Source organism: Aptenodytes forsteri, unplaced genomic scaffold (genome assembly GCF_000699145.1).
Source record: "Aptenodytes forsteri isolate BGI_AS27 unplaced genomic scaffold, ASM69914v1 Scaffold374, whole genome shotgun sequence".
NCBI lineage: Eukaryota > Metazoa > Chordata > Aves > Sphenisciformes > Spheniscidae > Aptenodytes > Aptenodytes forsteri.
The window spans coordinates 25,592-39,775 of record NW_008795678.1 but is presented as its reverse complement, the minus strand read 5'-3'; the positions used below and the strand labels follow the sequence as shown (position 1 = coordinate 39,775).

Sequence of the window (14,184 nt, the reverse complement as noted above, 5' to 3'; positions counted from 1 at the left end):
TGGTGGTTGGTGGTTTTTTTTTTGAGGGCCATTGGAATACTGGTTTTAAAAAAAAATGGGGAGTCCTCCTTGAACATGACTGCCGTGAAGTCAGTGAGGAAGATCTGGAAAGCGGAGTTCATTCCCGAGTTCCGAGAACACTTTCTTCCTCCAGTACTCTTGAGTCTCTCCCAGTTTTAACATTTTCTTGATTTTTTTTTTTTTTTTTTTTTTTTTTTTTTTAAGAAGGAGGAGAAGAAAAAGAGGCCATGAGGAATAAAGCCTTTTGAGGCTTGCTTTTATATTTAAGTTCACAGCCTTGGAGTGATAAAGCTATTATTTTGGAAGAGAGTTTGGTTTTTTCTAATTCATAAGCCAAGCCTTCTCCCTGTGTTTTTATCTTCTCTTTTCTCTTTTGTTTAAACTTGAAGGAAGAAATTGTACTCTCCTACTCCACTTAACCTTCCCTCTGTTTTTCTTTTCTGCTGCTTGTTTCACATCTCCTTGCCCTCTTCTCTGTTCATTGTGATCTCCCTGTGTTTTGTTCTGTTGCAAAAGATGATTCTGCTGGGGACTGTTCTTTTTGTGTTGTAGTATTTTCCCCGTGGCGGTGGCGTTTGTGGTTTGGATCTATACAGACTTGTGCTGCTGCTGACACCTTTGGGAAATGTGCCGGTGGTATTGCAGGCAGGAGGGAGCAGTGTGGTGCAGGATTCTCTTGCGCAAGTTGCAAGTAAAAAATATGAGAGGGGATGGAAAAGGTGCGACGTTCCTATAATTGTTTCTTAGTTTCAGCCTTGGTTGTCAGTTTTATATTTTTCAACTCTGGCACTTTAAAAAGTTTGACCAACTTTGTTAGGCACTGGACTTGACAGAATAGAGATGAAAGGAAGAGGCTGAGCTCAAGGGAAGTTCTGTCTTTGGCTTTAACAGGCAGGATTTCAACCATCATGCATAGGGCTCACTGTCGCTTTATGTGGATCATTTAAAATAAATATCATGACAATGGAAAGGATGGGTTTTCCTTTTACAATGGAAGCCATTGAGGCAGAAGGTGTTACAAGTATGTCTTCCTCTGCGTTAACCTGTCTCACAATCTAAAAAATGCCAGTGTTGTGAGTAGCGACTGAAAGGCTGTGTTCTTGTTACATAGCCACTACACGTAGACAACAAGTTCCCAATCTCAGTATATTAAGCAATCAGTCCGATTTTGAAGAGCTTCTCACATCATTGTCCTATTACATATTGTGGGAAATTAGGCAAGAGGGACAATTCATGTAAACAAACCAAGTCAATTGATGAATTAATCTTTAGAAAAGTCAGTCTAAGCAACATCTGAATCATCACTAACTTAAAGTAGTGGACGCTAGTACTTCAACTTGGAGCAGAAGACGATTAGAATGGAAAAGAAACAAAGAGATCCTGTGACAAACATTTCTGAATGTCAGGGAATTTCTCTGCCAAAGGTTTCTGAGTAAACATTTACAGAAAAAAGGTTCTGTTTTCTGTGAACATACGCATCTCTTTCCGTGAGACAGCTTTTAAAATGCACGATGCATTGTTGCATGCTTGGGTCCTGCAGCAACAAATACCAAGATGTTTTATTGGAATACAGATTTAAACTTTTCCTTAGACATTACTTAATGAGAAAAGCTTCTCTTTTCCATTTGCTTGGCTGTCTGAATGATTAGGTCTTAAAATTGGTGACTGATTCCAGAATATTTTGTCAGCCTTATCTGCAGTCAGGAAATGGAAAGACATATTTATCTTATTAAATTCAACAGAATTAGGGATGGTGGGCCAAATTCAGCCTGGCAGAAGGACACTTTTGCTTCAGTGAATCTTCTGAGTGAGTTCTGTTAATTTATGGTAGGGCTTAACGTGGCTCAGTATGCAGCAAATGCAGTACACATTTTGGCTAACTTACCATCCTTGTTCCTGTTGAGCAGTACCCTATAGTACAGCTAACCCTATTCAGTTAAATGAACCTATTAACGAAGGAAAAAGCTGCTACTTGTATGGTAATATGTCAGTATCTCACTCTGATGGTAAGTCCATACTTGAATTATGCAAAGAATTAATAAATGCCATTTTGCACCAGTCGTGTATTTTGAACCTAGAGAAAAGTCATTGTGGGAGGTCCATCTCTGCCATTATAAAAAATTTCTTGTGAATAAAATCATTCTTAGCACTTTCACGGGGCTTTACAATAATTAACTAATGAATTCATTAAAATTCAGTGACAATCTTCCATTTCCTCCCATTAATATTAGACTAAGAAGACACAGTGGCTGACTGCATTCAAATAATTATTTTTCCACTTCACTGTCTGAGCCTTTGACATTTTAAAGTGATTTTAACATTAAATTGTAAGAAAGAGGAGAAAGGCTATTGGTAAATGTTTATTAAAGGAGGAATGAACCTGAAAAATATGTGACCAGGTTTTAATGTCTAGATACATGCCAGGAGAAAAATTCTTAGATTATCAGTTCCCTGCTGTAGAATTTGCTCTCCACAATAGTTGCTGGTTGCTATTTTTTATTACAGAAATACTTAAAAACTTAAGTTGATCTCTATATAATTGCTTGGTAGGGAGTAATTGGTGACCTAAAAAGTCAAAGAGTAGACAGAAGCAGAGACAGAATAGTGAAGTACTTTCTACAAGGTCACATGCAGGTAAAGAGCAACGTTAAGGAGAGATGCAGGTTTTGATTCACACTCCAGCATGGCATAGTGGTTAGGGCACTGCACTTCTTCTCTGTCATGTTACATGCGTATAAAGAAAACAGATTATCCAAGTCAGAGTAACATCCTATATGCAGGACAGATAGCTTTTGCAGCTGATGAAGAACTGAAGGCCATTCTTAAAAATAATAACGAAGTGAATTAAGAGTGAGACTTAATTGTGCAAATCACTTCTAAAAATTAGGAACTGAAGTGTTATGATATTCACCTCCAGGACATCTAGGTGACTTTTCAAAACTGCATATCGGGTTTCTGAATTATTTATCTTGAAGGTAAATTAGTTTCCTTAGATCTTTTTCTCTATATATAGAAATATTATCTTAGCAAGGTCTGTCAAATTATATCTGTTAGATGGTTTGAGACCATTAGACTTGAAAACAGTGTGAAACAAAGATTCAGCATAGTGGCTATATCATGATAGCTATTGCTGCAAAAGGAAACCCAGGATCTATGCTGGAAAGGACGTAAGAGGAGTCCTGATGTATAGCCCAAATCCACTGACTCTATCCATGTTACTACTTCTGGCAGGCTTGGTCCATGGCGGTGTATTATTGAGCTGGAATATCCTGCAAATACTCTGGAGAATGACATTTTCAAACAAAAGACAAGTTCTGGATTTCCTGCCTCGTGTGTTAAAGACTTTTTTTTTTTCCTGTCCCAGCTCTAACTTCAGTTCTATGCTATAAGTTGGTTTCAAGTCAAACATGCATGTATCTTTTCCCTCTGTTTCTGTGAACTGAGTTCTAAGCATCAGTGATTTCACTTTAAACATATTATAATGTCTGATAACTTAAAATGAGAACACATTAAGTAGAGCCGTGGTCTCCTGAGGATTATGCAGAGGTAAAACTTAACTATACAGCTGCTGTTTCATCACCTGTCTTCTGCATGTAGCTTTACATTATTTAATGCACATTTTAACTATCCTGAAGAGAGGAATATATACACTTCTGTGAATAACTCACTGAGTAAAATCCACAAGATAGCCTGCAATCCAATAAAACTTTCCCGGGAGTCTGAGATGAAGGCATTCACAACTACATAAATAAGCCAATGTCTGTGGGTCCCTTACTTCCAGTCATATTTTGTTTCCTTCTTACCCTCTCTCTCATTTCTTCCCCTAAATCTTTCTCTTTTCAACATAAAATGTTGTAGATTGTGAGAAATGCTTCATCTTTTTCTTTCCCCCTACTATAATGTACTCTTCTGATAGGATGCCAGTTCTAGGATTTAAAGTGTAATGGCTTTGTCGTACTGATTTATCGTTTCAAGCAAGAAGTAATTCGTAGCTTCAGACTTCTTCAGAAATAGGATTATCATTTCATAGCATTCGAAACAGCTAAAAGCTAAACAGAATATTTGCACATTATGAAAATATTTTTTAAATCTTTGTTAGTTTAGATCTTGTAGGATGGCAGTACTTACAAAGTAAAAGAACCTATTGGCTTTTAAGTTTTTCATCTTCCAGTGCCATTTGTGTTCAATATTAGGTAGCTTATCAACCAAAAATGAGAAGAGATTCCCTCCTTCTCACTCCAATTTAAGATCTTTTGTTTTATCCAGCTAGCAATTTAAGTCCTTGTGGTATCTTCTTGCATTCTTTTTTCTTTGCTTTTCTACAATGCTGTTTTTTTTGCAGAAGTCTTTAAAAATCATCACATTTAATTTAGTAATGTAATTTACTGAATACAATTTTCCTAAGTTGTCTTTCCTATATGCCCAAAGGTGTGAGTGTTCTACGTGGCCCACATACTTGCCCTGTACAACAAATTTAAGTCCTTGTGGTATCTTCTTGCATTCTTTTTTCTTTGCTTTTCTACAATGCTGTTTTTTTTGCAGAAGTCTTTAAAAATCATCACATTTAATTTAGTAATGTAATTTACTGAATACAATTTTCCTAAGTTGTCTTTCCTATATGCCCAAAGGTGTGAGTGTTCTACGTGGCCCACATACTTGCCCTGTACAACAATGATACATAATTTAGTGGGCACCAGAAAGGCTTAGTGATATGGAAGTTCAAAGATAGAACAGTAAGCTGTATGCCATCTTTTAGTAAAGTGTATAGGAGAACAGTGATGATTTCAAAGACTCACCAGTGCCTACAATATACACTTTGCAGATAGCTTTTAATTCCAGTTTCTGGAAGTTGATTTCCAATTTCTTTGAATTGGAACATCCTCATGTCTTTTTGTATGTTTTAGCAGCATGAGTACTGCCCTGAGACCCTTGTCTCGTCTTCCAAGTTAGAGATAATAGCACTTCCCATCCTTGTGTATATGTTATGTATGAGAGGACTATATATGTTTTTGAGATGGATGCATTTCAGGACTCTAAGAGGTGACTGGTTATTTACCAAAAAAAAAGTGTCAAATACATTTTTTTGTCAAAAGGTAAACGTACAGCCAATAAACTACTGTAGAACCTAGATTTATTCTCTTTCAGTGAGTATCTTGTTGAAAGGAATTCTGTGGTTATATTGAACCAGGGTTGAACTTTTCTCCTAATTGGATTCAGTAAGACTTTATTGTTTTTATTTATGAACTAATGCTTTTAGTAGTGTTCTTCCAAGTTTATTGGAAAAAAACAGCTTTGTTAAAATACAGTAAATATTTCTTCTTGCACAGCATATCTCAGTAGCTCCCTGAAACTTGGCGATCAGGTTTTCTTCAAATCCTATAGACAAAATGGCTCTAAATGAAATTCTTTTGGAGTTGGACCAAATAGCATGGTGCAGACTTTGGTATTTTAGTAAAGATTCAGCGTTAAGCTAGATAAGCTTTTGCTTAGACTGTTTGTTATTAAAAAAGGTCTGACAATCCACTGTTTGGGAGATTTTTGGTTTTTATGTGTGGAGGAGGAGATGTTGCGTGTGATGAGATGATGATAAATCTAAAGGTTAAGATTCTTCTGTGACCATTATACATATATGGGGGAGTGATACCCATGGTAAATTTTTAATAAAATGTGTTGTTGTGGTGGTTTTGACGTTGGGGAACGTTTTGTGGAAGATCTGAATGGTCAGGATTGGCCACCAAGGAATATGAGCAGACTGACTAGCAGAAGTGAGCTGGGTTGTAGAGTAGTGCTCTAAACCACGTAGCCAGCCAGCACTCCTGCTTTCTCTTGTGCTACCCGGTATAGGAAATGATGCTGTTGCGATACACTAAGTCATCTTGTCCTGAATTGTAGCAAAGACTGATGATATGAGGATTGCCATTTCTAGATTTTTTTCCTTTAACTTTCAGAGGATGTGTGTGAGAGGGATGTTCAAAAAGATATTTATGCCTTACAGTTCTAGTTGTGTTTAAACTTCTGTAAGCTGTGCCATAGGCATTAGTGAAAGGGGCTTTGGCCCCAATTCCGTTGGGAATTTGCTCACCTGAGAAGGACAAGCAAGACTTGGCTCACTATCAGCATTCTTCAGTTTGATTCCTTGTTGACCATTTCAAAATATTTGGTTTGAGCCCTTTTGTTTTATTTGGCTTCATCTGCTCCTCTTCAGCCAATTCCCCTGATTCATTAAATAGATCTTGGCACTGATCCTTGGCCACAACTGAGGAATGTGCAATGCAAATTCAGGAAGAGGAACAAAGGTGTCATAAAGATTACTGTGCATTGCCTTTGTCCTGCTAGATATCAGACTAGTCCCCTGGCATAACAAGAAAGCCTGTAGGCTATTCTAACTGCAGTGGTTACCTGTTGCTGTACACCATGGTTTTTACAACTATTATGTTGCATGAATTGTAATGATAATTTTTATTCCAGTTACAGAGAAGAGCTGTGCATGTAAAGGCTCTTGCCTTTAGTACTACTCTTTTTATGTCCCTGTGATGGTGGATGGAGCATGTGATCTTTAAGAAAATTTTGTGCTATCAGTGTACTATAGGTTAGAGAAAAATTGGGCCATCATGTGCAACAGACGAAAATAAAATGTGTGTATACACCTGTACTTCTCTCCAAGTCTAACTGGTCAATACTTCAATGAATTCATCATTTCAAGGACTATTGCAGACTACAAAAGAAAAGAAATAGCAAAAAAGTACTCGGAGCCCAGTCTTCCTTAGCATCCTGAAACTGGTGGAATTAAAGGGAGCTGAGAACAAAATGTGGTCTTAAGCCTCTCTTTTGCTCCTTAAAAACATTCTAACATTTAGGAACTCACTGTATGTTTTATGCAACCCATTAGCTTTACTGCAGTTACTGAGGTATTAATACTAATGCCATATCTTCTAATCTTTGCAGTAGTGTCATATTTCCTGTTGTCACTAAAGGTGCCAACTGGGACCATTTTGTTCAGGTGACTTCAGCACTTAGGAGTTACTGATTTTTGGAAAATCAGGTCAGTTATTTTGATACCTAATGAGAACTGATGTCTCTTGAAAAATCTTTCCCATGGAACCAGATTTAATACTGAATTATAGGATTTTATCTCAGAAACCCCATACTTCTGCTGTAAAACCATTAATTTCACTGGGTTTATTCCACTGTACATTGTCAGTTTAACAGTATATTTGGCCATGATGTGAATGCAAAGCTGACTTGACCTTTGGGCTTACTGCTTGTTGCATGTGTACTTAGCCATGCTGAGAGTGCTTTCTCATCTGCTTTCCTCTGATTGTCTCTTAGAGGACAAATGTACTGAAAGTAATTTTTGCTAGCTATACAGCAGAAATAAGATCAGAAATGCTCCCCTCCTCACCCAATCCAAAACTAAAGGATTGCTCAAATGTAGCTAATTGTTCAACTTTGAGCTGGGGAAAACTAATATCCGATACAGAAGTAAAAGACTTTAGAGGGGTAAACAAATCCCTATGAGTAACTAAGACTTGCAGCTCAAAACCTAAGTTAATACCTGGAAAGTTGGCTGTTGAAATATGACAGAAAAACAGTGCTTTAAATATGTCTTTAAAGTACTTAATGCACAATGTTCATGTTTAAAGGTAGAGGGTTAATAGCTTAAAACATGAGTTACTTCACAGTCATGGTGGTAAGTGCAATTTAATGGGGTGCTAATACGTGGATACAGCTAAGTAGCATGAAGGATATGAAGAGAAGACTCCAGGAGGAGGGATGTGTGCTATAAATACTGAGCTTACTGTCCAGGAGTTAACAAAAAGCTGAATTTTACTTTTTTCTCAGCTTCAGGATTTATTATGAGAGCATGAATATTTACAAATATATTCCTAAATTATGAAATCCTGGAATCGTGTATATTCAACTGAAGATGGGCCTCATAAGTCATCTAGTCCATCATAGGATCACAGGCTAATTCAGGTTGGAAGGGACCTCAGGAGGTCTCTTTTTCACCACCTGCTCAAAGCCTGCCCCAGGCCATGTTGCTGAGGGCTTTATCCAGTCTAGTCTTGAAAAACACCAAGGATTGGAATTGCACAGTCTTTCTGAGCAACCTGTTTCACTCTTTGACTCTTCTTTTTGTGAAAAAGCTTTTCTTTACATCCAGGCTGATCCTCACTTGTTTCAATCTATGCTGGTTCTTTCTTGTCCTCCCACCATGCACCACCATGAAGAGCCTGGCTTTGTCTTCTCAATAATCTCCTTGCATCTGAAAAGGTTATTAGGTCCCCCTAAAGCCAGGCTAACGTTGCTCCACAGAGTATATTTTTCTAGTGCACAGCCTGACTTGGCTTTATGTATAGCAGAGCTTTATCTTTCACTGCTTCTCAACAGAATGTCATGTATCACTGTCAGGAAGTTATTACCAATACTCCTCTCATACATTCCTTTCTTGATTTCATCATCTTACTTTATTTAAAATGAGCATAAACGCTATGATCATATTGTTAAACAGGTTTTTAGTGGAATGGCTAACTGATCTTGGCCAGTAGTTAACAGACCTGTGTCTAAACAGATGACTGTGGTCAGAATCAGAGCTACCAAATCAAGGAAACTGAATGAAAGACTGAAATTCTGTGTCTAAATCTGATCTTCTGACAATTCTACACTGGTGAATCTCTGTTGACTTCCACTGCATTCCTGTTTCTAGTTTGAGAACTGAAAAAGGCCTGTTATATCCAACTCCCAATTTTGGGCAGTCCGTATGGAATAAAAAGGGATAAGTGGTCCCCTGCATTATTTTATTGATGCATCCTGAATTATCTTAGTTATCAATTTAATGCAAAGTTTTGTGAATATCCTTTGTAGATGCATTTTAGTTGTGTTAAGTGTTTTTAGGTAGGTATTAGGGAAAGAATTAGTGTTTAAAAAAAGGGGAAAAAAACCCCAACAAACTTGTAGAGTTTGATAGATGATATAGATAGGTGATAGAACTAGCTTGAACATTTCCAATGGTGGTAAATGATGCCTTGATGTCCGTTCTTTTGATTGTGCTTTTACACTACATTTGACAATACGCTAGGTCTGCTTTCTAAGCAATGAGCTGTGGCCTTGATATATCTGTGGTTATATTACATTCAGAGCAGACCTTGTATTAATGATAGCACAGGGAAAATTCTTTTGTGTACAATTTTTTCCCTTACAGGAAGAGTTTAAAAAAACAAAACCTCTTGTAAAAATTCCATTCTATACCAAAGAATTTTCCAGGTGCTTATCCTTGAAGGGTGAGACTCTGAGAAAAGAACCTTAGAAGGTTATGAACCCCTGCGGAAGTGGTAACAGTGTACAAAGGACTCAATTCTTGCATATCCTGTTTTATGTAGTTTTAGGAGAAACTACGTTGTATAGTATTTAAAGGAAAATCATATTCTTAACGCATTTATTAAAAACAGCCACTTGGATGTTTTTTAATGATCATTTCATAGACTGGATATAGGAACATGACTGAGCATATCAAACAGCAGCCTCTGAGCATGTTTATTAATGAAAGTTTGGAGCAGTTTGAAATTGGATGTACCAAAGGCATGTGTACTCTAGTGAGCAGCTGTCTCTGGTGGTGAGCTAATCTGATGAGGGGAAAAATTGTGTTAGAGAGAATCTTTACAGTCCAAAATCAAAATCTTTCACTAGCATCAAGAGAGCTTTATTGTAACCCAATATTTTGTATTGCAGAGGAGTGATGTTTAAAAGTTTTTGAATAACAAGCCTTTAAATGGCTGAGAAGGAGGGGGAAAAGAAAAAGATGTGAAATGGAAGATTGGAAAACAGCAGAGAAAATTATTTAAAGCACTTTGACATCCATGAAAGATTATAAAGACATCCTGAATGTACAATGGGGGGTATGCAAAAGGTGCTGGAAGGAACTTCCGCCAGACTTTCCTTTAATGCCTCTGCAGAATAACAATGAAGTAATTCTTTACAGAATGCCTCTTTCCTGAGTCCTTCAGCTGGCTGAGCCAAAAGTTTTAGGAATGGATTGGTTCCCGTGAGCAGAAATGCCAAATATATCTCTGTTTGGATATAATATGTTGAATGGGGGACAAAAGGCTTTGGACTGCCTTGTGCATAGCTGCTACTGTAGACAGTGGTCAGTGTTTCAATCCTGTGTTCCTTGTTACCAGGACAAGAAAAAATGTGCATCTGTATTGTTTAATTTTCCATAACTACTGTGAGTTGCCTTTCATTCTTTAAAAATTAGAAGTTGTTCATAAAGCAAAATAATTTGAAAAAGTGTATATACTGTATAAATACAGTCCCTGAGTAATGTGATAGTTTTCACCTATAGTGGAGTAGATATTGCTTTTTTCATTGCTGCTAGTTTGCTTGGTTAAAGAAGATGTTATGAGGTAGTTTAGGACAGTGAAACATTCTTTTCTGCAGCATGCTTATCAGTCACTTAACCCTTTTGTAAGTGGCTCATCTTTAAAATAGCATAACACCTTACCTGCTTTTGCAAAATATTTTGAAAGCACAGTGTAATTCTAAGGAATTTATTAATTGTGTCCCAATAGATGTGCCCTCATCATCATCTGTGATGTAGATCATAATTTTGTCAGCATTTTCATCTCTTTCAAACACATTGAAAGATCTCAAACATTTACTTTCTCTTGGCTCACCTTACACATTAATCGAATACGTTGAAATTTATTCAGAAGGATGATTCAAAATATGCTTTGGAATTCTACCTAAGCACTTTGAGCTGGATCTTATGGACATTCAGTGCACAATATACTCCCTGTAAATTTATTTAATTCCATTCCCTTGTATTATTTTATACTATCATGTTGCTAATATAATGTTTCCCATATTTTTAAGAAAAGAAAAACACAATCAGGTAACGATACGGAGCTCTCTCACGTACTGATTTGTATCACTGGTTCTCACTGTTCTCACTGTGTCTGTCTTTTGGACAGATATTCAGCCTACCAGAAATAGACACAAATCCATTTACTTCAGTGAGACTGGGCCTTTTTACAGTGGCTGAAAACCTGTTCTACTCTTTCTGCAGTATTGCTCCTTGCATGTATATAAGTACAAGAAGGTGCAGTATCAGACATTGTAGGCTGCAAGCTTAAAAAAAAATCTTAAGAACCTGGGAACTGCAAATTGTGTGCTCAAATCCCCTAGACTTTGAGATGAGCTTTAATCTAAGGCCAAGATCAGAATCTCAGATACTCTGTTGTCCTTACAGAAGCACAGCTGTTTACTGATAGATGGTCAGTATGAGGTGCTGCAGGCACTATGTGCTGCTGGATTAAAAATACTTGTAATATCAAGTGGAACAAGTGTAAAGATCTTTGTGCTAGTCACTGTTGTGATGGTAATGCTAACTTGTATTGCTAGACCATTCAAAAATTAAGATCTGAGCTCTGATCATGAAAAGTCAGATGCTGAATCACAGTGCAGTCTGCAGACCCAAGAGCAGAATTTTGCCTTTAAGCTTTAAAAAACTGGCTAGACTAGAGTCTTCCAGTATAATTTATCCTGTAATTGCATAGTGATGATATAACATATAAACTAATACCGAAAAGTATGTTCCTTTAAATTATTTATTTTTTTACCGGAATAGTGTGAAAGCATCATTGGGTACCTCATATGCTTTAGAGAATTCGTGTTCTTCTGATAGAAATCTAATGCTTTTCATTTTCCTTAACCATTTTCTGGAAAATAATTTGTGTCTGTACACTTGTGGCTTACAGAGCAAGGCTAGCATATACATAGCTCTTCTGGGAGGAGGGCTCAAATGCCTGCCCTGTGTTCTGTAAGAATCCTTGTATTCATTCTGTACTTGTTCTGCCAAAACAGGCTGCTGCTTCATTTCTTCTATGCAGCAAGTTTAAAATCTCATCGTATTTATGGTCCTCATTTCTCATCATTTCTCCCAAGCCAGCCTCCTATTAGTGACTTCACTGTTTCTGCCAGTTCCTTAGGTGGGGATGGCTTAAGTGGGTGTAACCAAAATGAAAAATGTAGCTGAACTGGGTGATTCAGAGTAGGATGAGATAATGTGGCAACTGGCACTATTTTAAGCATTCTCTGTTTTGTTCATCTGACTCTGAATGTATCAGGCACTAAAGAAAATATAATGGTAATTGTGGTCCAGTTTCTCTCATATGTAGTCAGGTTGTAAATCAAAAGATCTGCATTATGGAGCTCTGAAATAAACAAACACAGGCAAACTTATAACTCGGAACTTATCTCTTACCTTAAATGTATCTGAATGAAGAAAACAAAGCTCCTCTCAGAAGAGATAGAAAGGAAAGAATACAGTTAAATATGGTGTCTTTGAAGTGTTTCTGTTACACCTTCTTACTATCCTTCTGCTTTCTCTACCCCTAGCTTTCTTTGGAAAGTACCTTAATGAATACAATGGTTCCTATGTGCCTGCTGGTTGGAAAGAATGGGTTGGATTACTTAAAAACTCTCGATTTTACAACTACACACTCTGTAGAAATGGAGTGAAGGAGAAGCATGGATTTGACTACTCCAGGGTAGGTCCTATTGATTTATTTCTGTTTCTTTAACATTTGGACGTGACTGCAAGAAAGCTACCCTTTATGGTTTCAGTCTAACTAAAGAATTCTTTTCGTACTTGAAAGCTGCTATGTGTAACATCAGCTAAAACCCAATAGGCATCGTGTTTGGACTTTTCATTATATTCCATTCTGGGAGGGTCATGTTACTGAAAACATCGTTAGCGGCAATGGAAACAAACACAACAACCTGAGACTGTATTATGAGTTGAAGATGTGAAAATGGATTTAAATGCTGCATGATAACTATTTCTGTGCTTTGTATTTCAATTATTGTGTGCTGAGTCAGATTGTCATCTGTTCCCCTGGTATAGAACTGACTCCAGTGGTGTTACACAAGCGTAAATGAGATAAGAATCCAGTTCCCTCCAGCTAGACCCATCTTTTTATGTTAAAGAACTTCTCACAGCCGTAATATGATGGAGAATTCATAATATCTTGGTATATCTTATGATAATTCTGAATGAGTGGAGAATTTAACTATTAAATGTATATCTCCGTGCATTGTTACAGGTGCATATGTTCCCTAATATCCTTGCAAGGATGTTATACCCTGGTCAAACTTACTAAAATGCTTGATAGTCATCGTCAAACGCAGTATCGCCGTAATATGATGGAGAATTCATAATATCTTGGTATATCTTATGATAATTCTGAATGAGTGGAGAATTTAACTATTAAATGTATATCTCCGTGCATTGTTACAGGTGCATATGTTCCCTAATATCCTTGCAAGGATGTTATACCCTGGTCAAACTTACTAAAATGCTTGATAGTCGTCGTCAAACGCAGTATCATTTTTTTTCCCCTCATCTAGCACATGTTACAGCTCAGTTACCTGTTTGCAGTCAGAAGTATGTTTATTTCAGCCAAAAGTGTTACCTTTCCAAAGGAACCAGCTTTTGTGAATTCCTAAAATGGCCTGAATTGCCTCTGAAATATGATGATAAATAAATTTATCCATAAACTGCTGTAGTTTAAGTAGTGTACAACTTATGAAGTTGACTTACTCTGGAGTGATACTAATTTGTCAGGTGTATTTGCTTAATGGGGATTTGGTTCGCTTTCTTTTATTGAGCACAAATCCTGCTTCCATATTTGTGTTTCATTATCAATGTGTTCATAGTCAATTTTTTCTTTAAAAGGTTGATGTCTGTGTCATTTCCCCCTTCCCCTCCCCCATTTGCCATTTTTAATTGAATGTACTTTGTGTTGAAAGATAAAACTCCTCCCCCATTTGCCATTTTTAATTGAATGTACTTTGTGTTTAAAGATAAAACTTAACAGACATCTAGGGTTTCCTTTTCTGTCATGAGCTGCTAAGGGGAAGGGGTGACTGATATACAGAATTATTTGTCTTTTATTTCCCTTCTGATCTGTGAAGAATGAGAGCGCTAATCTTTACAGCTATGTACCAAAAATGTTACGGTGGAAATACATCTAACATGGAACAAAGTCAGGCAAGTGATTTCACAGGGCACTGTTCCTCATTGTACCAAGGAGCCAAGAGGGAACTTTCATGTTCCAATATCCTCAGCTCTGTTTTGTGTATGCAATACTTGAAAATGTTTAG

General features: G+C 37.0%; 1 protein-coding gene across 1 annotated transcript in view; it reads left to right on the top strand.

The window, feature by feature from the left end:
• Positions 1–14,184, top strand: part of LOC103901718 (extracellular sulfatase Sulf-2) — a gene marked incomplete at its 3' end in the record, with an annotated part of 46,860 nt that overhangs the window by 8,019 nt on the left and 24,657 nt on the right. Inside the window, exon 3 of the mRNA XM_009282644.1 lies at positions 12,418–12,569. Within this exon, the coding sequence (XP_009280919.1) occupies positions 12,418–12,569 (152 nt within the window). The remainder of the gene's footprint in view (positions 1–12,417; positions 12,570–14,184) is intronic.